The sequence below is a fragment of the Thunnus albacares genome, chromosome 13 (assembly GCF_914725855.1).
Source record: "Thunnus albacares chromosome 13, fThuAlb1.1, whole genome shotgun sequence".
NCBI classification, from domain to species: domain Eukaryota; kingdom Metazoa; phylum Chordata; class Actinopteri; order Scombriformes; family Scombridae; genus Thunnus; species Thunnus albacares.
In genome coordinates, this window is record NC_058118.1 from 20,466,677 (window position 1) to 20,493,627 (window position 26,951).

General features: G+C 38.2%; 1 protein-coding gene across 2 annotated transcripts in view; it reads left to right on the forward strand.

The window, feature by feature from the left end:
• Nucleotides 1–25,701, forward strand: part of acsl6 (acyl-CoA synthetase long chain family member 6) — a 38,555-nt gene extending 12,854 nt beyond the window's left edge. For both annotated transcript variants that reach the window (XM_044371610.1, XM_044371611.1), the window contains exons 2-21: nucleotides 3,345–3,565; nucleotides 4,631–4,745; nucleotides 6,743–6,807; nucleotides 8,548–8,649; nucleotides 9,059–9,158; nucleotides 10,362–10,540; nucleotides 11,806–11,838; nucleotides 12,342–12,393; nucleotides 13,870–13,943; nucleotides 14,134–14,211; nucleotides 17,609–17,743; nucleotides 18,233–18,367; nucleotides 18,893–18,988; nucleotides 19,323–19,395; nucleotides 22,125–22,213; nucleotides 22,677–22,793; nucleotides 22,924–23,067; nucleotides 23,336–23,437; nucleotides 23,548–23,619; nucleotides 24,175–25,701. In XM_044371610.1, coding sequence (XP_044227545.1) covers nucleotides 3,345–3,565; nucleotides 4,631–4,745; nucleotides 6,743–6,807; nucleotides 8,548–8,649; nucleotides 9,059–9,158; nucleotides 10,362–10,540; nucleotides 11,806–11,838; nucleotides 12,342–12,393; nucleotides 13,870–13,943; nucleotides 14,134–14,211; nucleotides 17,609–17,743; nucleotides 18,233–18,367; nucleotides 18,893–18,988; nucleotides 19,323–19,395; nucleotides 22,125–22,213; nucleotides 22,677–22,793; nucleotides 22,924–23,067; nucleotides 23,336–23,437; nucleotides 23,548–23,619; nucleotides 24,175–24,315 — 2,123 coding nt within the window. In that variant the 3' untranslated portion in view covers nucleotides 24,316–25,701. The remainder of the gene's footprint in view (nucleotides 1–3,344; nucleotides 3,566–4,630; nucleotides 4,746–6,742; nucleotides 6,808–8,547; nucleotides 8,650–9,058; nucleotides 9,159–10,361; nucleotides 10,541–11,805; nucleotides 11,839–12,341; nucleotides 12,394–13,869; nucleotides 13,944–14,133; nucleotides 14,212–17,608; nucleotides 17,744–18,232; nucleotides 18,368–18,892; nucleotides 18,989–19,322; nucleotides 19,396–22,124; nucleotides 22,214–22,676; nucleotides 22,794–22,923; nucleotides 23,068–23,335; nucleotides 23,438–23,547; nucleotides 23,620–24,174) is intronic.
• The last annotated feature ends 1,250 nt before the right edge of the window (nucleotides 25,702–26,951 follow it).

Consider the following 26,951-nt stretch of genomic DNA (forward strand, 5'->3'; position numbering starts at 1 on the left):
AAAATGTCACTTTATTAAGTTTTAATAGTTTTTCAGGCAAGAAAATAACCATTTAGGTTCCCAATATGTGGTCAGTTTATCCAAATAACGCCTATTTGGAAATTTGCTCTGACATTTTTGGAGATGTGAGGAGCAGCTGGCTGGTTGAGACCAGCCAGTCATCCCAGCCACTGACAGACTGACTCCTGGTGATTTACCGGTGGCTCTAATGTCTCCATAGCATTTTGATATATGATATAATTCCTTTTGGAAGATAAATGTTGGCCTCACAGATGAAATCTAACAATTGTAGCTGCCACATTAGTTTGTCTGAATGTAAAGTGAAGCTTCATGTTTTTACTGCACAGAACAGCTTTGCCTCTGCGGCTCTATATGTAAAGATATCACCACATTTCAATAAATATAAATGTATTAAAATGAACAGATCATTCTATATTAAATTTTGTTTTATTTTATTAAGCTACATAACTGTTTGGGTTTATATTATAGCTATGTTACAGACTGAATAACATGATTTACTGCATCTCTGTGTTAATAAGGTTATTTTTTTGTGAGAAAAATAGTGTTAGTGGAGCTTTGAATTGAGATTGTTTTGTCACATTACAGTCAGGTAGTTGTGTTGAAGCTGAGCCGCTGCTGTCAACAAGTACACTGCTGTTGTAATTGCAGAATGATTGTACTGCCTCCTCCCGTCCTCAGACGTTTGTACTCCTGAGCAACTAGCAAGTATGCAAGTCTGAACTTGGTATACTTGGTATTGAGAAAGGCCCGATGCGAAATTGGCTTCAGCCAAAGCCGTTTCAAATTAAAAACCCTTTAGCATTTCATACACAGCCCAGCCATATATCAGGTTTTGACCTAGTCTTGTTTCAAACTCAACATATTCAAATTTGACCACTTTAGGCCAATAAAGAAGTAGATAAAATGTTCACAATTCCTTAACTAGAACCTGGCAGCGTGGAAAAGGATTTGAAACATCATTTACAGCATTTGCAGCATACATTCATGTTGGTAAATTATACAAAGTACAGACAATATGGTTGAACGGTTAACTGAATGAATAAAATGTTAAGATTTTCATATAATTGAAACATTTGTAGACTTTACTGGTCTAAATTTTCTGGGAGAAATGGGGGCAGGACTCATGATTTCAATATTTCTAAAATCCAGGCTATGATCCTGCTTATAGACCTTCATACAACTCACTTATAAATCATCTACATTAGATTTAGTCAGTCAGAAAGACACTAGGTGTGTGACTTTATTCATTTTGTTCCATTTTAAAGGTGTAAGAAAGTCATGCATCTGGCTTCCTGCCTGAGGCGTGGTCACACCACAGTGTGGGTTCATGTATGACATAAGTCAAAGGTGGGTTGAATCAATGAGGGCAGCTGGACTTGGTTGATCTGGATGGCTGAGAATCTTCACAGACATGTATGACACAAAGATTCAGCTTCCCTTTAGTAAACTGAGAAAAAAATAGTGGTTCTACTAAAAACAGAACAAGTGAATGAGGAAGTCAATGTTCCCACAGCCTCAGATATTTATACTGATCATTTTCACTGTCCGTTGCAGCTCTGTACATATACATGCGTGGGGGAGAGAGATAGACAGTGAACGAACACACAGGAAGTGATTCTGATTGGCCGTGGGCTGCAGCAGTGCCCCGACGCTATTCGTTCAGTCAGGTGGTGCTGTCTCTGACTCATTCCCCAGGGGAGGGAAGGAAACCCTCCAGTCAGCGCTGCAGCCAGCCTCCCCCTCAGATAAATTATGTATCTCACGATTTGTGTGAGTGTGTGTGTGATGGGGGCTGAGCCGTAATGAGCCTTACGCTTGTCGTGTGTGGTTGTGTGTGTGTGTTTTATCTACTTTCCAGTCCCACCACCTCTCAGTGTTTTAGTGTAGATTATTTATTCTGAGCTGCTTTTACAGTAAGAGTAAGAATGCGGGGGAAGACCCCCTCATTCATCACACTGCTTTTAATGAAACATAAAAGACGTGTTTCAGCTCACAGGATCTGAGTGGGGGAGATGTGAGGTCAAATGTTTTAATAAAACACTTGTTACAACCCAACGCTGAGAAAATAAATTGACAGATTTAGGTAGTGGTAAACGTGTTTGTGTGTATCTGGGCAAGCCCGCTCACATATGTGGAAGTGGTAACGAACTTATCTTACCACTTCCATCCTGAGCAACAGCTTTAGTTCTCAAAAGTCAGGTGCATGTCATGTGAAATGTTTTTGTGATGTCTGACTCATTCATTTATTTATATATTATTTTGAGTTGCCTGTTTTTAGAAAGTCCCACATGCTTTTCCCTATGCTATCTTTAATCAGTCTCATTTTTTTGAATTGATAAATTGCCAAACTGCTGTATGTAAACATGAATTCAGCGGGAGTGGAGGAACATGTTGATAGCTCACAGTGACATAATAATAGAGGGATAATATGATCTGACATACAGTTCAAGAATGTGTACTAAACACAGAAATCTTGCATTTTAGTTCTTTAATTTTATTATTTAACATCTATAAATTGCTAACACATCAAAACATTACACTGAATAGAGGAAGAGGAGAGTTTCATGGCAAATATTCTGCAGGTCTTTGATGTTTTGGTTTGGATTCAGAGCTTATTGGCTATGGAAGTGAAACATCCTGTTCTTTCAACTAGTAATTATGTGGACTGTTGGTGTTTCGACTTTGGTTAATTTTATGCTTACTGTGGCAGTCCACTGTTTATGTGCCAGACAGTGGTTTTGTCTGTTTCAATCCCTCTTCTTCTTTTTGTCTTTGAAGCTCCAAAATGCCACTTTCTTTCTTTGAATACACTGTGTGGAGATTACATGTGCGGGTTTCCTCCTGCACTGCAAAAATCAGAAAAATTGGACACTGTAAAATGACCAGAATTTAATGTATTTAGAATTCAATAATCAACATGTTTTTCAGATTATTTCTATTTTTTGGTGGCAGCGGTAAACAAACCAATAAGCCATTCCCCCCAACACACCCAATTCAGTTGAATAAGGTATTGATTTGGTGTTGATTGATCATGCTAAGAAAAGATCCATCAAAAAACATAAAATCACAATTATTGCACCAGATATTGATTTTGAAACTCTTCCCGAAGCAAATAAATGTTCAAAATGGGGTTTTGTTTAATAATGAAAATAAAACGTGGCTATAATTTGTAAAGAATTTCTACTTTTTGTGTTTCAGAAATACATTAAATATTTTTTCCACAGTGTCAAAACAATATTCACATTTTAGGATCTCATGACACACAAAAAAGTGCCAAATCTTTGTTAGAAATCATAAATCAATGAGCGTCCTCCTTCCTGCAGAGTTGAGTTCCACCCTGATGGAGAAGATGCAGGCCCAGGAGATGATGAGCGGCCTGAGGATACCGGAGATGGACGAGCTCGGCCAGTTCTTCCGCTCCTTGCCGACCTCCACGCTGGTGGGCATCGGCGCTCTGACCGCCGTGCTGGCGTACTGGCTGGCCACCAGACCCCGCCCAGTCAAACCACCCTGCAGCCTGCTCCACCAATCTGAGGAAGTGCCGGTAAGACGGGCAGACACTCCAATGCAGAAAAAACTTCATAGATGCAGTCTCATTCACATATGCTGACATTTAGATTCACTCAAACCCACATACATGATGATTTACAAATACACTCTCATCGACACTGATTTACTCACCATAAACTAATGGACAATCTCACTTTTGTAGATACATACCTTAAACACATACACAACTGCAGGTGTGTAGCCTCGTTATTGGAAGCACACTTATGCATATGAATATTCATGGTTATTCTCAGAAACATGGACACAAACATTATTTAGTTTCAATTTGATTTATTCAATAAAATCAAGAGTAGAAGAATTTCTGACTTTATAAAACACACAAAAGCACATTCTTGGACAATTCACGGTAATACACGCTACACAGACTGTGTATGTGTATAAGAAAGTGATTGAAGCAGTTGTATTAAAAGAACTGTCAGAGCAATGCTGTTTTGTGTACTTACAATTTATTCAGAAATCTTTCATTGTTAATAATAATAATAATACATTGTTGGGTTGCATTATGCTTGAATCAAAGTTACATAATTAATAAAAATACAAAGCCACTATTAAACCTTTCCCTGTGCATCCAAACGTGTTTTGACTTCATTTAATGCTCACAAGCTGTGGGAGCAACCTGCCTTTGATTCCACCCCAGTCCTGGTTTATCTTAACCACCATACCAATCAAACCAAACCAAACATAAATTGTTTTTCATATACACACACCACAACGCTGTGCCCACTCACTGGCACGAGAGGCTGGCTGTGTTTGTAGTAAATGTGAAACTCCTCTGAAGGGCTTTTTGTGGCTATGAGGTTTTTCTTTGGTAAACTGAGGTCTCTGACGTAGTGACACTACAGTCTAATAGATTGAGACAACTGTGTGTCTGACGATTGTAGACACAAACTACAGTACATCTTGTGATCTTGTTTTTATTTATATATTTAGTTAGTTTGCATACTTTCTACTTCAGTTTGATAGTAACGCCCCCAGAGTATTAAGAGAAAAAGTGTTCTCACACTCTCTCTCTCTCTCTATCTCTATCTCTTTGTGTCAGCATGAAGATGGAGGTCGCAGGTCCATGATGGGCGACAGTTCCAAACTGCTGACTCATTACCATGACGACGCCAAGACCATGTACGAGGTCTTCCAGAGAGGCCTCCACATATCTGGTGGGTAGGATGTGTGGTGTGAAAAATAAACACTATTTAATGTTTACTCACAAATATACAGTACATACAGACAATCTGACTCATGCATTTGGATAGCTGAATCCCAACTGTCTTTCAAAATATATAGATGTTTTTGACATTGGTCTAGCTGATATATGACCATATTCTAAATTTATTTTATGTATTATTATACTGAACTGCATATTATTTTATTTAACCACTAAAGTTCCTAGCTGAGATTTATTTTTTTTAACAGGAGTATCCTGGCCAAGACAGCATCAGTACATAGAGTTACAATGTACAATATACATAGATTTATAATAAAATAGATACATCTAAAGTATAATCAAGGATCAAGAAAGGTGATGTGATCAAAAGGTTAATGTAAAATTGATAAAATAACAACAGTTAATATACCATTACAAGGACTATGAATACAGATGTGCGATAAATATGTTATAGTATACTATATTGTAGTGAAATGTGAAAACCTCATCATCAAGTCCCCCTCCGCTCAAAAATGTCTTTTGCTTGTTGTTATTCCACTGTTGTTAGACACTAGAAGGCTGTTTTCACATTCATCTACTGAAGGAAGGAAGTTCCTCTGTGCTCTCTTTAAATCTGAGTTTAAGTTGCGTGCATGTATATGAGCATGACTTGTGACATCACAGCTAGTTTGGAAGCCAGTCCTGGTCCAACCTGCTTACAGAATTTTTACGTATAACTTATACAAGTGTGGTGTGTAAATTCGAGGCTTTCAGCACATATACTCTGAAAATGGACTTTACCAAAAAGTAAGAGACATCTTGTGTTAAACTTTTGAAATATACAGCAATGGCTAATTCATAGATTCAGGTTTTTCAATGAAGGAGAATTAGTATATATACATATATATATATATATACATATATATGTGTGTGTATTTTAAAACATGTCTTGAAAGGATAAGATTTTGGAGTTGTGGTTGTTAAATTAAAAAAGTGAAAGTCTGGTTCCACTAAAGGCTGGGTCTTTTTTCATGAGAAATTATTTTCTCTCTCACAGTATCTACATGTGCTCAAGATGAGTCAGTGGATGATCAGTTTTCCATGTAAAATTGTTAATGGTGGTTAGAGGATGATGGCTGGAAGTTTTATGTTCACTGATATATTTATAATGTGAGCTTGTTCAGGATTTTTAGTATGCATTTACATGTTTTTTAATATATTTAATGTATTTATTATGCTTTATGTTCAAATCTGTGTTCTGCATTTTACAAATTTCACCTTGGGGAAAGGTTGAGTGCTAGCCAAATAATTACTGTTGTATTTTGGTCAAAATGATGACGTGTTGAAATGTTACTCCCAGCTGTCTAGTACACCACGGTTCTAAGGTTACATAGTGTGACCCTAATCTGTTTACAATCACCATCATGTCTAAGATTGTGGGCTAACAGTGTCTTGGTCACACATTTTAAAGTATAATAAAGGTTTTATAATGTTTTTTTCAGACAGTAACACTCTGTGGTGGGAAGTAACTAAGTACATTTATGCAAGTATTGCATTTAAGTACAGTTTTGAGGTACTTTACTACTTAACTTGAGTATTTCTATTTGATGTAACTTTATACTTTTTACTCCACTACATTTATTTCACGGCTAGTTACTTTTCAGATGTGGCATACAAGACATATCATCAGTATATAAAATATGATGTGTTGTTTTAGATTAAACTACCCAACATAAGAAGCTATTAAAATTAGCTCCAACACAACATTAAGGTACCACTCACATATTATAATATGATCCAATAATATAACGCTGACAGGTGGCATTCTGCATAATGAGTACTTTTACTTTTAATACTTACTCCTTAGCTTTTAGTACATTTTTGAAAGCAGGACTTTTACTTGTAATCGATTATTTTTATGATGTGGTATTGCTACTTTTAGTCAAGTAAATAATGTGAATACATCTTCCATGACTGCTAAAACTTGATGTCTGACTGTGTGTTCAATAGGTGATGGACCTTGCTTAGGCTCGCGACTCCCCAACCAGCCTTACAAATGGATGTCTTACAAAGAGGTGAGTGCCGTTCAGGGGACATCTTATCTCTTTGTAACAACAGCAGGCGCAATCCTACAGTAGCTGAGAGGAGGATGAAGCTAGTTGTGAATCATTTAAAGATATTTGTTCAAAGCCTAATCTCATATTTTAGTAGACATATGGTTAAAAGTGTCTAAATGTGCATACATAGCATTTTCTCTACATGATGACAAATGTAAAAAGTTATTATCACTCATCATTATCTAATAATATTTGATGAGTCATAATTTGCTCATCCAGTCCATTTAGGTAACTTTGTAAGTCAACACTCAAGTGTAGTTGGCAACCTTTGCACTACAAAAGTTATGTGGTATCAAATCTACCTGGCAACCAAGTCAAGCATGACATGTTGGGTTGTTAGATCACTATCCTGCAACACCAGCTTTATAATAAAGCTACAGTCATGAATCATTGTCTTTCTGTGTGGCAGCTTAAAAGCTGCTGGCTACTGTGCAGAGCTGTCACAGCTAATGCTAGCTTCTCCTGAATGCTATAGTTAGTGTACAGTATATTATAGGATGCTTAGAACAAGACGGAACAGCGATGGTTGTGGTCAGAAATGTGATCTGGATTTCAGAAATGAGCAGTCCCTTATCAACCTCAGGTTCAGTTTCGATGGTCAGTTTTTTTATAGTTTGAAATGTTGTCTTTACTTTAATGTCACATGTTAACTACGTAACCTTGTTGATGTGCAATATAGGCCTCTGGTTGATTTCAGTTGTTACACCAGAGGTGATTCAACTGTGGTTGTCAGCTGACATTTATTCAAATATGAAAAAAAAGAAAAAGAAAAAAAGAGTTCTTTGATATTTTTTTAATATCTGGTGCTGTTTATGGATTGAGGGCCTGGTCTGTTCTGAATGCTGTGCTGGTCAGTGCTGACTCATCCGGAAAACTTCCAACGTCCCTTGAAGCAGTTTCAAGTTCCAAAAAATCTGTGAATATAGGCAAATACCTGACATGTTCTGGAAAGTCATGGTAGTGGTGGCAGTGGTTGTAGGGGAATTTCATTTAATAAAGTGATGATGTAGAATTATGAGGCCATATGAAAAGTTAATTACACAACATTCAAGAACTTTTAATGACATCATGCTATTTTACACAAGAACGGGGGAAGTTCATTGGGTACACTGTACAACTTCCCAGGAAAGACAGATAAGTCTAGACCTGTTTATAATCTGATTCAGAGAGGGGCTGTCTCTTTCTGTCATTTAAACAATTCACAGTTTATCCTCAGTTCACATCAGGAAATAATGAAAAGACTTCCACTGAAACACAGAACATGTGTAAGTTGTTATGCAACTGTCTGGGCACAGCAACGTAAATCCTATTTTCTCTGATGTCTTTCACAATCAAGGTAACTTGAGAAATGAGGTTTTGGCAGTTCAACAGTTTACAGAATAAACGGTCATGCATTTCACCAGGGATGAAAATCGTACATGTTTCCATAGTTGGTGTACATTTAAGCAGATGACCTTTGATTCATATTGTGTTTAATAGCTGAAGCATGATAGAAAATCTTAATACTAAAATCAACACAAACATGGATTTCCTTTCTTTCTAAATTCCCACAAGTCCCTTCACCTCCCTAAATAGTTACTAAAAAGTGAAAACTAAGAAAAAAATCCTGTCTCCCAAGAAACAGTAACATGACATATTCTTGTTTGGTTTTGTTTCAACTGGTTCGATCAGCTGCTGTCCCATCTTCCAACTCCATAGGTGACATCCCGAGCTGAGTACCTGGGTTCAGGCCTGCTGCACCAGGGCTGCCAGCCCAATCCCAACCAGTTCATAGGAGTGTTCGCCCAGAACAGACCAGAGGTGACTCCCACTCTTTGTCTCAATCTCTGTCTCTTAACATTTCATGCTGTCTCTCTCATTCTGTCTCCTCGACTCCATTTCTCACGGTTTCTCTGCTCACTGTTTCATACCCATTGGCTCAGACAAGGTAAACTATTGTACAGATGGCTTCATTCATACAGACCACTGGTGTAAACACACACTCACAGTCACAAACAGAACACATTATGTTAGCATCTTGATTAAAACAAGAGGAGATTTTTCTCTCTTGAACATGTGAAAACCAAAAATACATTGGCTTAAAACTGTATCAGTATGTACAAGCACAGTCTAAAATGTAAGTTAAGGAAATAAGTAAAAGTAAAAATTTTCAATAGATGAATGAACTTTTTCTCCTGATCTTTAACCCCTGACTTGTGTGTGATTGTAGTGGATCATCTCAGAGCTAGCTTGCTATACCTACTCCATGGTGGTGGTTCCCCTTTATGACACACTGGGCCCAGACGCCATACGGTTCATCATTAACACTGGTAAGAACACAAATGTCACACACACAAACTGCTCCTTTAAATACTTACTTGCTGCCACACTAACACACACAACAGTATCCAGAAGTGATAATCTTCTCTAACCCTGCAAAATTTTGAGTTTGACACGTAAATACAACGAACAAGCCTCTCCTCATTAAAGGGCAGCAGCTAAATAACTACATTTTTTATAATAACTTCATAGTTCTACTATAACTTTACAAGTATAGTAGTATTACAGAGTGAAATCATGAAGTCCTGAGACATTTTTAGAGTTTTAAATCAAATTATTAAATCTGGTCTTGACCAGAGACGAGAAATGTAGAGATGTTAAGTACATATACAAAACATTCTTTGGCACAGAATCTTAAGTACTAAACTGCCCAGACAGTATACGGAAGTGGGCCACTTCAGGCAGTGATGTGGCACAGCTTGCCTTCGTCTGGCCCGGACAAAATGGATGTGAGCCTTAAAAGGCCCACATGTAAAATAGCAGATATGGACGCGGTGCTCTCAAGTATGTGTATTCTGGATGTGGGCCAGTTCGGGTTTATCTGGTTTGTTCTTGGTTGACATACAGCTTGCTTGTGACCCAGATCTGGGAAACATAAGCAGACTGCAGTATGTGGGCGGATGAAAATGCCGAAAGTGTTGGGTTTGGGCCGGAGCTGGGCCACAGCAATTTTGCTTTCTGGGTGACTACGATGAACCAAACAGTAGCTTTTAGCAGTGTACCTCCTCTTACTGGTGACTTCAGAGCAACATTGTGAGCTCAGCCTTGATTCACACTATGTTACTACCTTGGTAAAGCTTATTTAACGACTGGCCACAGGCCACAGAAACAATCATGATGTGATAACTCTGCTACAAATGGGTAGCTACTGAGCTATTAAACTTAAAAACAGTGCTTTTACAGGGCTTTTTTTGTACTGAACTGAACGTGACTGTTTGAAGCAGCAATGGACCAAACTTACTACTGAACTGAAGATCTAGTAAGTCATTAGATAATTTGAATGTTGCCCCAATGTAAAAACACAAGAACTGATTAGTTTGATTGATGTCATCCCAAGATTTGTTGCTTTGGAGATCTAAAATTCACTCAATCTACATCTGGGTCTTTTTGATTTATTTTGTTCCTTTTTGTTTCTTATTCTACTGGTATTCACACAAGGGTGCGGGTGCTCTTGTGTGCTTGTTTCATTTCAGCTGACATCTCCACAGTCATCTGCGACAAAGTAGAGAAAGCTCAGGTGCTTCTGGGTAATGTGGAACAGAAAGAGACTTTGGGCCTGCGGAGAATCATCCTAATGGATGCCTTTGACTCTGCCCTCATGGAGCAGGGCAAAGGCTGCGGCGTCCACATACAGGCCATGCAGGAGGTCGAGGTATGACATGAAGGGGAAAAATGAAATCGCTGCAAAGCTCTAAAGGGTCTAGTGGGGGAATTAGCTCAGTGCAAATGATGTAAAATATACAGTATTTTAAGAAATGTACACATATATGAAATAGTTATGTTCAGATAGTCCCTTCAGAGAGGCTAGAAAATACTCAGAGTGGTTCAAATTAGTCTTTAAAAGAATATAAAAGAGAATAATATATTAATTTTTTTTTAAAAATAATCCAAATATTCAACTATGTCATCACAGAAATGCCATGAACAGCCAGTCAAAACAAACTGATGTTTAGATTTGGTTCACAAACGATCAAAAGAATAAGTCACTTGTTGAGCATCCTCAAACAGGTCACGTCTTTGTTGGTTTAGATCTTTATCTACTCGTCTATGTATCTGACACATGTTACATGTGACAACCACAAAATTACACATAGACAACACAACTTGCATGAAATTAGACTGTCATGTGTTGTTATGCCTCTATGTCTCAAGTGGGCATTTACAGTCATTGCACTGTTTCCTGTAACTGTTAATGCTTCATTAGCTCAGTCACAACAAACAGACATAAGAAACTGGAACAGCAGGTCACAGCCGTGTCTATCTCGAAGGACAATTTAAGATAAATGCAGATTTCTTTCCTTGCTCTATTTCTCTTTTTCTGGAATGACATTAAAGATAAGTTCTGAACATATCATGAACACATAGAGAGAGAGAGAGAGAATGGGAAAACATTTTGCATGCCTACATGAAGCAAACAAGGATTTTATAGCAAAATGACAACATTCCAGAGTTGTAAAAAGCCAAGACAAACACAGAAAAATATAGCTGATATCACAAGTGTACATCACTGTCATTTTTCTATGACAAGCAACCCTCATGGTCTAAAAGCTTATCAGGACTTCCAGGCAGTTTAAAAGAAGTGAGAGGTGTTATTGTAACTGCTGTTGAACCTTTGACCCACAATCACATCTGCAGCAACAAGTTGTACACAAACGCAGGGGGCCTTGACAACTGTACACTTTTAGCAATGGTTTTCTGAGCATGTTCACTTCCCATCAACATAAAACCACAAATGGTTGTTCTTTGGTTCCCAGATAATAATGAATCATGCATGCTCTGGTCAGAGATGACCTGTGTTGTCCTTGGTTTGGAAAATTCATAAACAGAACTGAAAGACTAACACTTAAGCTATGTCTAATAGTTTTGTCTTGCATGCATGTAAAGGGTCCTCTAATAATGATTTATTACTTCTTACAGGCTCTGGGCAGAGAGCACTACAGAAAACCTATAGTAAGTACTGTACAACAAAATCACACTCCACATGGGGAAGGATGTACTCTGTAATGTTTTTTTACAATAACTGAAAATGATCCACTTCTTTTTTTGTGCAAATATGGACTTGATCTGTTTAACAGCACAGGTAACAGTAAACACTGAATGTTGACAATTCAGTCTAAACCCTCCAGCAAGCTTGTGTTTACTCTTTTTTGAAAATCAAATACAGAGTGGCTTTAAATCGTAAGTGCACTGAACGGACTTTGAGGAATTATTTATTGGCAGTTTACATAGGGAGCCCTAAAGCAATACTACTGGTACAATGAGACAAGGGGGCAGAGCCAATAACTATGAATATAACTCTACATACAGTATATAGATATACAACATGCTTTATCCTATAGCTGCCGATGTGTTGGTGCACCTTGTTGTTGATGAAGCTGCAAGAAGAAGAAGTTAATGTCATGTTAAGTTGCATGTCAATTTCACTCTGACTGAAACCATTTTTTTCTCCACAGCCACCAGCACCTGAGGACCTGTCCATTGTGTGTTTCACCAGTGGAACCACAGGTAAGAACTGTGTAATGTCAATAACATGCAGCATTAATTTTGTTTGAGAATGAAAGCACTCCTTTTAGGGCCTAAAAATGTATCCACGGGGGCGTGAAATGGTTCAGGAAGACAGGAAGACAAAGCATTTACAGTAAATGGATACAGTTTCTTCACAGCAGCAGACTGATCTAATCGCAGGAGAATAATTTACCCCCTCCTTCTTCACATTATGTAAATATTCACTCTGGATTCCCCAGCATGTCCTGACACACCAAAGATCGGCACTTTCATGTGCACAAAGAGGCATTGCTGCTTTTACAGGAGTTCTTAACCCACAGCAACAACAATACTGAAAAACCAACACAATAGTGAGCAGAAGTGAGGTCATCTTAGGACACTGGTGTCAGTTTACAAGTGGCACCAGCTGCAACTCCCCTTGCTCACAGTCCACTGATGTGCTGAAAACGCTGCCACCTGCTGGCTGTGAGAGAGACATGCAGTCACTCCAACATGAGGTTGAGTTTCCTCAAATCGGTTTGCATTTCTCGAGAACTCCCTCTGACTTTATTGCGACATCATTCTGCTCTGAATCTAAAACAGCATTGTTCACAGTTTTTGGACAGTGAACAGTGTGTGGATGACACATCTGGAAAGAGGAACAGTACAATTAAGTGTTATTGCTTCATATTAACCACTGTGTATTTATAAAAAAAAAAAGGACTGTGCATAATGACATTACAGAAACTAAAAACCAAATTGTTATAGGAATGACCAAATACATCGTAATCACACAAGAAGTTCTATGATTCAATAATATTCCATTTGAAATAATGGTGGTACATGACTTCAAAACAAAGTCTGGTAATCAACCATAAGTAAGTTACGCGTTTATATAGTAATTAATGTATTTATAGATTTTAGAGGCAAAGTAACCTGAAAATAACTGGAAGTGGACAAACAGCATCCTCAAATTTTAATATCTCACAGGATTAAATTAGTGATTGCAGGTGAACGTAAGAAATTATAATATTAAGTGTGTCATGTTTTATGTTTTGTACACTTTTCAACAGCTATACAGCACATATATAGTCTGTCATGTATGTGTTTGTACAGGCTGTGAACACTGTGGTCCATCAATGCAGGTGTTAAAGTGTGCAAGTGTGAAACATTCTAAATAAGGTGAACCAATGTGAAGAGATCAAAGTCTTTCTTTGACAAACTCATTTTAGTAATTTGTCGGTCAGTGGCTTATGTGGCTTATGCTATGTTGGTTATGTCTTAAATGTCACTCCTGAACACAGAAGCACAATAAAAAAAGAGTTAACATTCAAGATATGAAATGTGAAAAATGTGAAAAGGAAGTTCTGCTGAGCCAGATGTGTCTTTCCATGTCAGATTCCCTTTCTCTCCCCTTTTGGATGACTGATCTGCGGGTAAGAGAGGAGTATTTCACCTCTGTGATGTTGGTGTGTTTTTTTCTGTCTGCTTACACAGGAAACCCTAAGGGAGTCATGCTCACCCATGGGAACGTGGTGGCAGATTTCTCAGGCTTCCTCAAAGTCACAGACGTGAGTGACCCTTTCCTCCTTTGTCCTACACTCTGGAAGCTTTTCATTACCGCCCCACCCCACCCCACCTCCCCACCCCCCCAGCTCCCCACCCACCCCCCAGATGCTCTTCCTTTTAACCCTCATCTCTCCGTGTTGCAGGATAATTTTTAAGGTCATCTGATTGTTTCCTTCCCTCTGTCTCCTGCAGAAAGTCATTTTCCCCAACCAAGATGACTGCCTCATCTCCTTCCTGCCACTGGCTCACATGTTTGAGAGACTCATCGAGGTAAATGGGCTGAAATCAGATCTATGACCACAGGAATGAGATGTAATGTGTTTATGAGATTGTTGAAATGTGCGGAGGATGAAGGGGGTGGAGGAAGGATTTGTGAAAGAGGCTATGATTGTGATTGTGGGCGTTAATTTGGGATTGTTTAGTGTGTGGGTACAAGAAAGAGAGGAAGAGAGTGAGAGACTCTTTGCTCTTGCTTTTCCTCTCTCTTAAGTTTTACTGTCCAACTGTGTCAGCATGTTGCATCATTTCCTAATCAACTGAAGCACACACATGCACATGTCTGAGAACTCTTAATCTGCGTGCACAAGAAACCAGGCTATTGAGAGAAAGCAGATCAGGACAGGAAATCTGAGAACACACCTACATGCACTGCAAGAAGCCATTTACTGTAAAACCAGTGTTTACCTGAAGCCGGTCACTAATCAAGCTTCTCCTCTACCATACCTCCGATCATATTTTTGAGCCAAATCTGGCATATTTATGTGTATTCGTGCTGACACGTCAACCCAAAGAGCTCTGTTTTTGCTCGAACATATGACTGACAGACACAGCATGAGAGCCATTTGTCTTTATAGCATCTGGATTTTACAAAGCGTCTACTGTTCAACTGTGGAAAATAGCTTCAGTTTCAGTCTTAGTCAGAATTGGGATTGAACTTTGTGGTTACAATGAGGCAAAGTTATGAGTAATTCAATTTATCCAATAGTACTGCTGCAACAGGGCAGGGATACTTTCCCTTTTTCATGCACATGCTCTCCTGTAAAAATACAATCAGATTAAGTCTTAACATACTGAAGAAATCAGGTTTCCTTACCAGAAATGGAGCTGTGTTTACCGGGTCTCTCTTGATCACTCTCCACGATTACAGAAAGCGGGGTTACCTTTTATGTGATGTGTAAGATATCAGGATACATTACCCACAGCAATTTGGTTGCATATAAACATACGCAGTGATATTCACAAAGAAACAGTAACAGTTGCATCATTTTATTTTAGGGACCCTTGGTGTTCATGTCTTCTCTGTCACCTGTCAAAACTGCAGCTTACTGTACAATGGCACATCCACAGCAAAACTCAGTCTCATAAACCTGCTGATTTAACCACTGCTGTTAACGACCCTACAGTGCACCCACTCATGTTTCCTGTTTTGTGTTTGCTCTCTATCATCACACCCAGACACATTGGCTGTTTCTCCCTCTTGCTGAGAACAAATGAATGCATGAGTCCTTTTTTTTCCATTTTGGAGAGAAAGGTTTTGTTTATGGGTTAGGGTTAGGGTTAGGGTTAGGGTTAGGGTTAGGGTTAGGGTTAGGGTTAGGGTTAGGGTTAGGGTTGGGATTTGATGTTTCAAAAACAGAACCAAATATAAAAACTAAAATGTTTTCCTCTGACACAAATTCTCTCACAGTGGTAACTCTTTAGCTTCAGTTTTTCACAGTGGGGTTTTAGTTTCATGCCAAGTTTTGACTAGATGTTGACAGCAAATACAACAGTTATCCTGAAGACCTCAGAGAGAGACAAATTGGCACAAAGCAGAAGTTGCTCTCACTGAAAATGGAGAATGGAAAATCTATGGAATCAAACTTTGTCAATCAAGGGGTTGTGGATCTTGCCAGACTGCTTTTCAGCATGCATTCAAGATCTATTATAAAACCTCACATCAAACATTAAACAGCTGAAAGAGGATGTGCTAAGGCTGCATTTTTTGTTTCCTTAAATGAGCTTAAGCCCCGCTTAATGTTTTAAATACTGCAGAAATCTTGGGTATGATTGTTTCATTAAGTGAATTATTTAGTGTGTATATGTGTATGAATGTTTGTGCATATCAAGAGCCTGCATATCACGCAGCCAATCGGGTTGCATCAGGTTGAACCAGCCGGGTTTGTTTGCCTGCAACAGACAACGCCATAAGTGGCGTGAGAGTCAGACACAGGAAACCACCTAACTCAACCAGAAGGCAGCACATCAGATCACATAATAGAAGCAAGTTCAAGAGTTTCACACACAAACATAACATTGCATATCTGATTGTGGTGATGTCTCCGTCAGAGGGGAAAAAGAGGGCAGATCCTCTGCTTCATTGTGTCCTCAGCCGACTTCAGAAACAGGAAGAGGTCCACATATGCGGCATTTTTGTGACAGTCGCATGACAACACAAGGGTGTGTGCTGTGTTAACCTTCAGTCCACATTCAGTCTGTGGAAGTGTCACAATCTTCAAATCGGATGTCTGGTGATTTGTGTGTGTGGGAAAAATCACTTTGAAAGTCAGGTCAACTGAGCAAATTCTCATTCAAATGCATGTATATCCCTCACAAGTTCCCATCAGTTTGTATTAATGTCCCTGACAGTCGGTCTCCAAGTTGCAGCAAAATTTGCATATTGCACATTCATTTTTTAAAAATGTCTGATTTGTTGGTTGTTGATTTGAGTCAACATTGCTAAAATGTATGTCATCAACACCACTCTTATCTTACACCCCCAGGTGCAAGTTCCTGAGGTGGTGAGAGTAGCAGCAGTCAGAAGTTTAACTACTCATTAGTCAATCATTACTGACTATTGAGCCACGTCTGCTGCTGCTTACTTGAGTTAATACTCTACGAGCACTGGTATTTCCTCACAGATACTGTGAGACTGCTGTGTCTCAGCAGATACTGTACAGTAGCGTGCTTTGTTGCAAAACAATTCAGTTACTGTAAATTCAACTCAGTTCATTTTAGGCTCAAACATTATTCTAGTTGCAGAGAAGACACAAAGAACAGCTTCCACAAATCTTTATTTTAGTTTATTTATCATAAAGTGTGTAGATCCTAGTGTGCAGAAGCTCTCCTCTGTTTCTAACAATCATTGACATAATTGACAAAGACAGCATTTTCTAATACATCACAATGTAAAACAGTGATACTGAAACTTCACATGCAAACAGTGAAGTTCCTCATTTTGTTCAGTGACATGAGACTTGACAGTAGAGTGTGGGAATGAGAACCCTTCATTACAAGTGGTGATTTTACATGAATGCCCAAAAAGTGCTTGTAAATTTATAAGTAATTAACCCATTTGCGATGTACATGTATCTTTTATTACTAGTATTAGTAGTATTACTTATCATAATACTAATATGTCCACTCAGCACAAAGTATCCACCAGCATTTCATAAATATAAAGGGTTTTTTTCTCTCTAATGGAGTTTGAACTATTGTTTTGAAAAGTGCAATATGAATAAAGGTTATTTCCATCAATTTCCATCATTTTTAGTAATAATGTCACTTGATTTGTATTACTAAATACGTAAAAACTCGAAAAATTTCACCCTGTCAGTGTTAGAATTTTGTCTGTAAAATAAAGCAGATAGATAATGGCTGTAAGTTCACTATTTGTCTGTTTTTGCAGTCTGTGGTGTACTGCCATGGCGGACGGATCGGGTTTTATCAGGGCGATATCCGTCTCCTCCCCGATGACATGAAGGCCCTGCGGCCGACCATTTTCCCTGTGGTGCCTCGACTGCTCAACCGCATGTATGACAAGGTGAGATGAACAGATAGCACAGGAAAGGCTTTCAAAGAAACTGCTGTTTGCATGCTCTGCAGATGATGGCGCATTTCAGTTTGTGTGGTTCAGCTCATGTATTTCAGAAACAAAATGCCAGCTTTAAAAACTGGCACTGTGTGTGAAACTCACCCACTTTGACAGGCATTTGTGGTTTGATAATCAAATGAAATTGTTTACTACTGCTACTACTTTATGAGTCATGTGAAGTCTTTTTCAATACTGTAGTTGTGGTTTTAAGGATAGAGTGAAGTTGCGGCATGCATTTCAGTAGTGCATGAGAGAGTTGTAATGAAGAATAATGTAAAAGGAGACATTAAAGTTGTGTTCTTGAAATGAGAGTAGTGTTGCCTACTTCTTAATGTACTGGCAATGAAGTGAAATAGATTTCAGTGTTTTCAGCAGGTGGAAAGAGAGGGGACTGTCCCCAACGAAATAATGTGTGTTTTGTCTTTGTCTCCTCTGCAGATCTTCAGCCAGGCTAACAGCCCATTGAAGCGTTGGCTGCTCAACTTTGCCGCTAAGAGAAAAGGTGCTGAGGTCAGCAGTGGGATCATTCGCAGTGACAGTATCTGGGACAAAATCTTCTTCAGTAAGATTCAGGTAAATAGCGTTTGACATCCTGCAACAGCATCACCACAGCAGAACCTCCTGTATGCTGATACACCTCCACTGCTAATTTCATCAGGTTCTGTGTATTTGTTAGAGTTTCACTTGAAATATTTCAGAGACAAATTTAAGGTAAATGATGAATTCCACCCTTGCACTCCAAGCGTGATTTTATGTCACAACACCTGTTTGAAAGGACTCTCTGATTTTGTTTGCATTTAAAAATAACTTTTTTTTAAAGGAGCCGAATGTTTTAAACAGATTTTCACCTGGACTTTGTGTTTCCACACAACCTGCAAGACAACCTTGTTTAATGTCATTTACAGTAAAAGGTGTCAGTTGTGATGAGAACAGCTCATAGAATTTTCAAGCTTTTTTTTATTATTATTATCAGATCTTCATCATATTGCCAAATAAAGAAATTCCTAGAGCACTAAGAAATTCCTGGAGCATTTTTTGCTTTTTGAGAAAAACAGAAAATAACTGCGCCCCCCTTGTATTAATGACGTGTTTGTACAGGCCAGCCTTGGAGGAAGACTGAGGATGATTATAACAGGAGCGGCTCCTACCTCGCCCAATGTCCTGGGATTCCTCAGAGCAGCTCTGGGATGCCAGGTCACAAACACACACACGCACACACACACTGCATGTTTATAACTCTATATTAATGGAGACTCTCTAACCACTAACACTAACCTCACAACTACCCAAACCCTTACTCTGACCTTAGTTCTAACTTTTGCCCTAAATGTCTGAACTATCAAATAGCCCTTTGAAGAAATAATAACGAGACGAATTCACCTAAAAATCTAAAACTCAAATGAGTCCTCACAAAGATAGGTACATATCAGTCAGAACATGCACAGATACACATATACACCCACAAATACATTAAGTAGTTGCACTTAATGCTCTACTCTCTCTCTCCTCATTGTCTGTGTCTGCGTAGGTTTACGAGGCGTACGGCCAGACAGAATGCACAGCTGGCTGCACCTTCACCACACCTGGAGACTGGACCCCAGGTGAGAAAGTTTTAATGCAACAAGCCTAGAAAAGAAAGTCAGCTCTTTCTTATCTCTGTCAGACTTACTGAACATGTTTACTTGACTGTAAGCTCAGTTCAAAGGTCTAGAGATGATGAGGTTGAGTCATATTTTAAGGAATAAACAACTCCTACGTTGGAATATTCTAATTGAGGTCACTGGGTTTGTAACGTTGATAATTGTTCTCGCGACAGTTATCAAGATGCAGAATCAGGTTAGCCATGCTTCTTTTTACCTCATAAACTTGCGTATGATCAGTTCAAAATTGTGACTGTGCACTGCATCATGAGGGTCACAGCTGTTAGGATAATGATGTGTCTGCTCAGACAGTCTCTCAGGCCTTATCAGCTCTGCTCCAAGTAAATGTTTTACAGATCGGAAAAACTCAGCAGAGAGTGTGGCTGATGCTGTCATATATACAGTATATCGAGAAGGAAAAAAAAGGGAGAGGCTTGAAAAGATGAGACAGGCAGAGAAGAAAGAGCTGTTAGGCAACATTATTAACAGTTAAAATTATTTTGTAGGTGAATGCCAAGGTGAGCATGCGTGTACAAAAACAAGTAGCTCCCTGTCTATATTTTCCCTCTAGTGAACCGTACTGTTGTGTTAAACCTCTTGGCTTTGATGGTAATTTTCCATGTAAGCTATATATAATTATGTAGACTTATTGCTGTCAATGAATCAGGCTGTGTTGTCTGATTTAGTATGTCTTCCTCTGAAGACAGTCATAAAAGTATAGATTTATGGCCACAGTTAAACTAAAATAAACTGTTGCATTTGAATACCTTACAGCTGTTTCTTATTTCAGTTGTATATTCTGAAGATAATGTGTTGTTTTTTTGAAGGTCAGTATAACTTTTAGAAATGTTAATTATAATTATTATTAAAGATACCTTGTAACACATAAACTACCCCTCATTGACCTATTAGGGAGTAACATCTACTTTAAACAATCTGAATAAAGTATACATAATGTGAACTGCAATGCACAGGACCTGACACACACAAAAAAATGGTGATTATTTAAAGGTCTACATAATAAGTTTTGAAATGTTTCTTCAAAAAGTTCCAAAAAGTGTTTTAAAAAATTTAAGTTCATACAGAAATTCCACATTTTTATAATTCTTGTGGTTTCTATTTGATACAATCAGAAACCTTGTCAAGCGTTAAGTAGTTTGGGAGCTCAATTCATCATTGTGACGGAGAGGTCAATATTACATTGTAAAATGACCTTTTTCGTAGTAAAAGGTCATTTTATAATGGGGGTAAGAGGGTGAGGGAAATGTTGTGGCAGGCTGGTATCATGGCAACCAGATGCTGGGAAGATGTATTCCAACACGGTGCCCTGTTTATTCCAGAGAAAGCTAATCAACCAACACATACAGAAGAGAAGATTTTCCACATTTTTTGTCCATGTGCATCTACGTAGTTGCAGTCCAGCTTATAATAAGCTCACTGTGACTGAGTCTGGTCATGCATGAATATCACTGAACACATAATACGAAATAACACTACACCAAAATCACCACACAGCTCAGTGCTGCTCCAGGGAGGCTGGTGAACCAGATACATTTGTTTGCACTGTGAAGACAGAGTTTCAACAACATGTGTTTTTGTATTAAATAAGGTCAATGGTCAATGGGTGAACTACAATGAGCACTTTGATCTATTTTTAAATTCAGTAAATAAATCTACTTAGGTCCTGGAGCACAGGTGGAGGTGGAGGTGATGAGTCATGATTGTTATCTTGAAACTCAAGATATTGATCAGACATACTGAGATACAACGCATATATAGGTCACTTTTGCACAGACGGGCGGTTTCAGTGATAAGGGTTTCGTAATGTGTGTAAGAGCTCTTTTAGTGTTAGCATAGTGTAATTACTGTGTTATTAGTCCCATATAAGGTCATGCGAGCATATAAGGTCAACTCATTGACCTGTCTTTTATAAGCCTGATTACTTTAGTTTGCAGTAAAATCTGCTTTAGTAAAAATCCCTGAGAAAAACTAACAATGCAGAATTAGATTATTCTTATTGTAAAATAACACTAATGTAATTGTTGATCTGGAATATACAGTAGTTCTCAATCATAACCTTTGACCTTTTACCTAGTATTAAGCAGCTACTTTGGCCTGTAAGACAGTTAAGTCTTTATCAGCCAAATTTATTTTCTTCTTTTACACAGGTCTGAATTTCTGTCTGAATCAGTAATCGAATAAACAAATGTACAGTATTTACTGTAAATGCAGCTGGAAGCATCCATTAAACATGAAAAGAGTAGTCAAGTACAAGTACTTTTCATTTGCTGATGTTTGACTGAAGAAGAAGAAAACATAATGTAGTAAAGGTCTGCTTAAGTAAATGTAAAAAGCTCCTCATGTAAATGAAATTAGTTTCCTTGGCCTTTGAATTCATATGTTTTAGGTGAAACAAACACTGGGAGTGAAATGGCACATTACATATTGTATATTTGCATATCAGGCAGTAAATAGTGCCTCAGCCTGTTGTGCTACTTTCGGCAGAGGCAGTAATTAAAAGACTGTTAGATAACACTCATCAGTGTTATCTGATATCAAAATGTAGTCTCGCATCACCCCCTGCTGCTCAGTTCTGATATTTTATTTATTTATCTGTCCTATGAAAAATATGAGGTTTGAAGAAGTTATTTTGATGAGTTTCTAATGATTTTTCTTGTTTTGACTCATAGGTCATGTCGGGGCCCCGCTGCCATGTAACCTCATCAGACTGGTGGATGTTCCTGAGAAGAACTACTTTGCCTCTAAGGGGGAGGGAGAGGTAAGCAACATGAATGTGAAAGAAACATGCTGTATATACATGCATAGTCTGACTATGCATGCGCACGTTTAGAAAGTTAACTCTGAGCTCATTACAAGTTTAACAATGCCACCTGGCTTTGAATATCTTAAAATGCCAAGATAAAGAAACAAGGTCAGATATGAGATGTGTAAAACAGCAACAACACTGTAAATTTGTTACTAAAGCAGAAAGGTTTGTTTATATGCAAACACACAAAAAGAAACCTTAACACTATTGAGAAAAATAATTCCTCTAAGCTTTTTCAATGCATTTTATAATGGAAAAAAGTTTAATATACATATATACATTATTATAAGAATAAAAAAGGCATTACTTTTTCCTACTTTTACAAACATGTGTTAGTGTTTGTACAGGAGATACAGTGCATATATTTCACCTCCACTTCCTTTAACTTTGTCCACTTTTCTAATCTCCCATCCAGGTTTGTGTGAAAGGACCAAATGTGTTTAAGGGCTACCTCAAAGATCCGGAGAGGACTGCCGAGACGCTGGATGCAGATGGCTGGCTCCACACTGGAGACATCGGCAAATGGTTACCTGTACGTACATACAGATCACATCAGACTCCATTAGTGATGTATTTTAAGTTTTAATGTGTTGACAGGAGGACTTTTTATCCTGTGTCCTCCTCTCGTCATCTTTGTGTTTAACCTCTCCTCTTCTCTCTAGAATGGCACGCTGAAGATTATTGACAGGAAGAAGCACATCTTCAAGCTGGCGCAGGGCGAGTACATCTCCCCCGAGAAGATCGAGAACATCTACATTAGGAGTGAACCTGTGGCACAGCTCTATGTTCATGGAGACAGCCTGCAGGTAAGAGCACTGATACACTCACACACAAACACAGTATCTTGATGTCTCATAGACCTTGATAAGCGCAGGTTTCCAGCTCAGATTCTTAGCTTTTCCAAGGCGTGAAAATATTAGTGGCTCCTGAGAGCCTGAGAGTTCTTAAGTTCTTACTCCATATGAAACCATGACAAATAAAGTATGTGCTCACTTATCTGGTGCTGATTTTGACACTGGATTAGCACACAATCTTTTGACATTTTTATCTTATGTTTGTGTTTGATCCACACAGTCCTGTTTGGTGGGAATTGTGGTTCCTGACCCAGAAGTGATGCCTGAATGGGCCAAGAAGAAAGGCATACTAGGCACCTATAAAGACCTCTGTAAAAACACGGTAGGTGGCACGTGGCTCAAACACTTGTTCAATACAATTAACCCCAAAATAACGCTGTTAATAATAGATGTTGAGAATGCTCTAAGGAAGAGTACTTCTTTTGTTAACAGGTTCTGAAGAAGGCAATCCTTGAAGATTTGGTGCGTCTCGGGAAAGCCAGTTGCCTGCACTCTTTTGAGCAGGTAAGCATGCGGTTGTTGTACTGTAACTGTATATTATATGTTTGGGTTTTAGGCAAAAATATACAGTATGGATATTTGGTCTGCCTTTTGTTGTGGCCGTATTTTCGTTGGGAAATATGTACAAAAACCTTGGTCTTGAGGCTATAATATGACCATGTACTGTATATCTTTATACAGTCCTTGAGCAAGGCAGTTGTTCACAAATCACTCAGGATAAGCGAACAAACAAATATTTTCACTGAAGCAGGTTATAGATATACTGTAGTTACTGTACACTGCAAAACATAAACATCATCATGTTTATGAATGTGAAACAGAGTGTCTCTGAAAGCGTGTTACATAAATAACTATGTTGCATCATCTTTTGTTAAGAGTTGTGTTATCTGTAAACAGAGATACTTGTTTTGAATATGGCTTGTTGCATATATGACATGTTATATACACTTTTTAACTTTATATAAGCTGACTAAAATTGTTCTTGATGAAAGTAATAATGTCAACAACCTTAACTTTGACATCTTTTCTGATGATTTCAAATGATTTTTCCTATTAAAGGTGAAGAACATCTACATCCACAACGAGATGTTCTCCATTGAAAACGGCCTCCTGACTCCAACATTAAAGGCTAAGAGACCGGAGCTGAAGGAGTTCTTCAAGGATAAGATCGACCAGCTCTACAGCAGCATCTCCATGTGAAGGCCGGCGGACCTCATTTCCCTTCAAGCATCTTAAGTCTAAGATCTTCTATGACCACTGACCTGCATCGGGACAGATATGTGACACCTTAGGCTTAACATGCTTGGGGAAAACAAGCCAAACTTGCTCTCTGCTATCCACCCAAACAAACCATCAAAAGCTCTGTCCCCAGCAGCAAAAACTCATCAGCACTTTTTACACTGAGCAGTCCATTCCTTCTTACTATCACTCTGCCTCTCTTCTCTCCTCCATCACTCCAAACCTTCCAGCCTAAAACGAGTTAAATCCACAGTTGTACGACAGCAAACGTGATGTCTTTGTCTATAGTGTAGCTCAAGGAGATTTCTAGATGTGTGATAATGCTGAAACCCTGTGGGGCAGTAATGGACTTCATCCCCAGTGGACAACAGTAGATTTTCATTTGATTGAACAAACTATGGACAGCAGTGCCATTAAGGGATTAAACTTCAACCCAGATGTTGTGCAATTAGTCCAAAACCACATCCTCCTGTTTGAGGTCAAAGTTAATATAAAGTTCAGAAAAGTAGCAGCTCCTGCCTTTCAAATCATTGCAGTCCACACTGTTCTCTGTAGAGCATCTTGATGTTAGCACCACTTCCAAATTACAGTTCACGTATTCTCTCATTAATTAATTCATTCATTCATTCATCTCTACATGGCTGCGATCATCAGTTTAGCATGCGTGCTCCTTGTTTATATGAAAGACTGGCATACTGTAACAATCATCAAGATTCACACTCCCAGTACAACTTTCTTTCTCATCCATCTTTGCACAAAGATTATGTCAGGTAAACGGGGGAAAAAAGAAATAATGCAAAACCAGGGCTCAGGGCAATGCATGCAGTTTGCCCTGCAATGCTGGGACCGTTAGCATTTGACTTGAAAAAGATGTCTTTGTGGCCATTAAAGCAGGTTGTATGCGGCTGCCCACAGCCACTGCTGCTAGTGCAAGGCTTTGTAACGTAGGCAAAGCTGATGAATTCCACTCACTGAAGGAAAATAGAACAACCGTCGACTTTTAAACAAAAGAAATGTTTTGTTTTGTTTTTTCTGGAGGGTTTACATATAGAAGTAATGTATAGGCTTTCTAAGTTGATTACCGTCCCAAAGCATAAACAATGTGGATGTACATAAATGAGGACAGCTAGATGTAAGCATATTTATTAAATCAATGGTTTGAATGGATTTTTTTTTCTCTCTTTTTGCGTGTAGTGAGATGAATTGTACTTATTTATTTATCTATTCTGCTGTAAAATGGAATCAGCACCATATCCTTGTAATGATTGAGTGCAGCAATAAGAACAAGGGAGGGCAGGGAATTGGACAAGGGCAATGAAATAAAAGATAATCTGGAATGATTTTAAACTAGTGTCATGTTTTCTTTTCATGATGTATTCAGTGTTTGAAAATGGAAGTACTGAAGTACTCAGATTCTTTACTTAGGTAAAAGTACCAATAATATAAAATAAAAATACTGCATTACATGTAAATGTCCTGCATTAAATATTCTAACTAAGTAAAAATACAGAAATAGTATAAGCTAAATGTATTTAAAGCATCAAAAGTAAAAGTACTCTTTTTTGAAAAATAATATTAGATTGTTAGTACTGTTGTATGAATACATAAGCAGCATGTTACTGTTGTAGCTGGTGAAGGTGGAGCTACTTTTAACTACTTTATATTCAGTTTTTTATAACATAGTAGTTTGGCCCAGTGGTTTCCAACCTGGGGGTCAAAGGGTCAAAGATAAATCTGATCATGAGAGGATTAATGTGGCGGGAAAGAACAAAAATAAAGTTCTTTAGCACACATTTTGTATTCATATTTTTAACTATTCTTTAATCCGTGACCTCATGTGAAACATTAGATACTACTCTTAAGACTTCAAACTATTATTTAAATAAAACCATCTGAGAAGTTTAGAAGGGAAATGCATCTTTGGAGGAACCTGCTGGCAGCTCATAGACATCTGAAATACGACAAGGAGTCCTAACCAGAGGCTTTGTAAAGGGTCACAAGCCAAAAAGGTTAAGAACCATTGGTCTATTCTTTAGCATTGCATTACATAATCTTATATGTTTGTATGTACAATCTTAATCTGAAAATAACCAGTCAAACTGTCAAATTTAGTGGAGTAAGAATGACAATATTTGCCTCTGAAATGTGGTGCAGCAGAAGTATAAAGTAGTATAAAATCGAAATACTCAAGCCAAGTACCAAAATTGTAGGAAATTACTTTCCATCACTGCAGACCAAAACACATTAACTAATCTATATCGATATGAATAACCTACAACTATTTCCAATTACGATATCACTGCTGTCATCTGTAATAATGACGCTAATTTTGATTTGTATTTAAATTTCCCCTCCACTCAAAAAATGTTTTTCTTCTTGTTCCTGCAGTTGGATGTTTGAGCTTCACTGTGCAGAATGATGAGTTTGACACAAGAAGGCTGTTTTCACATTTATCTGCAGAAAGTGAAAAGTTTCTCTGCAGTCAATGAAAATTCAATTTTAAGGGGTGGGCCTATGCATGATTTGTGACATCACAAATAGTTTGGAAACCAGTTTTGATCCGATATTTAACTTACACGTGTGACATAGACTTGAAG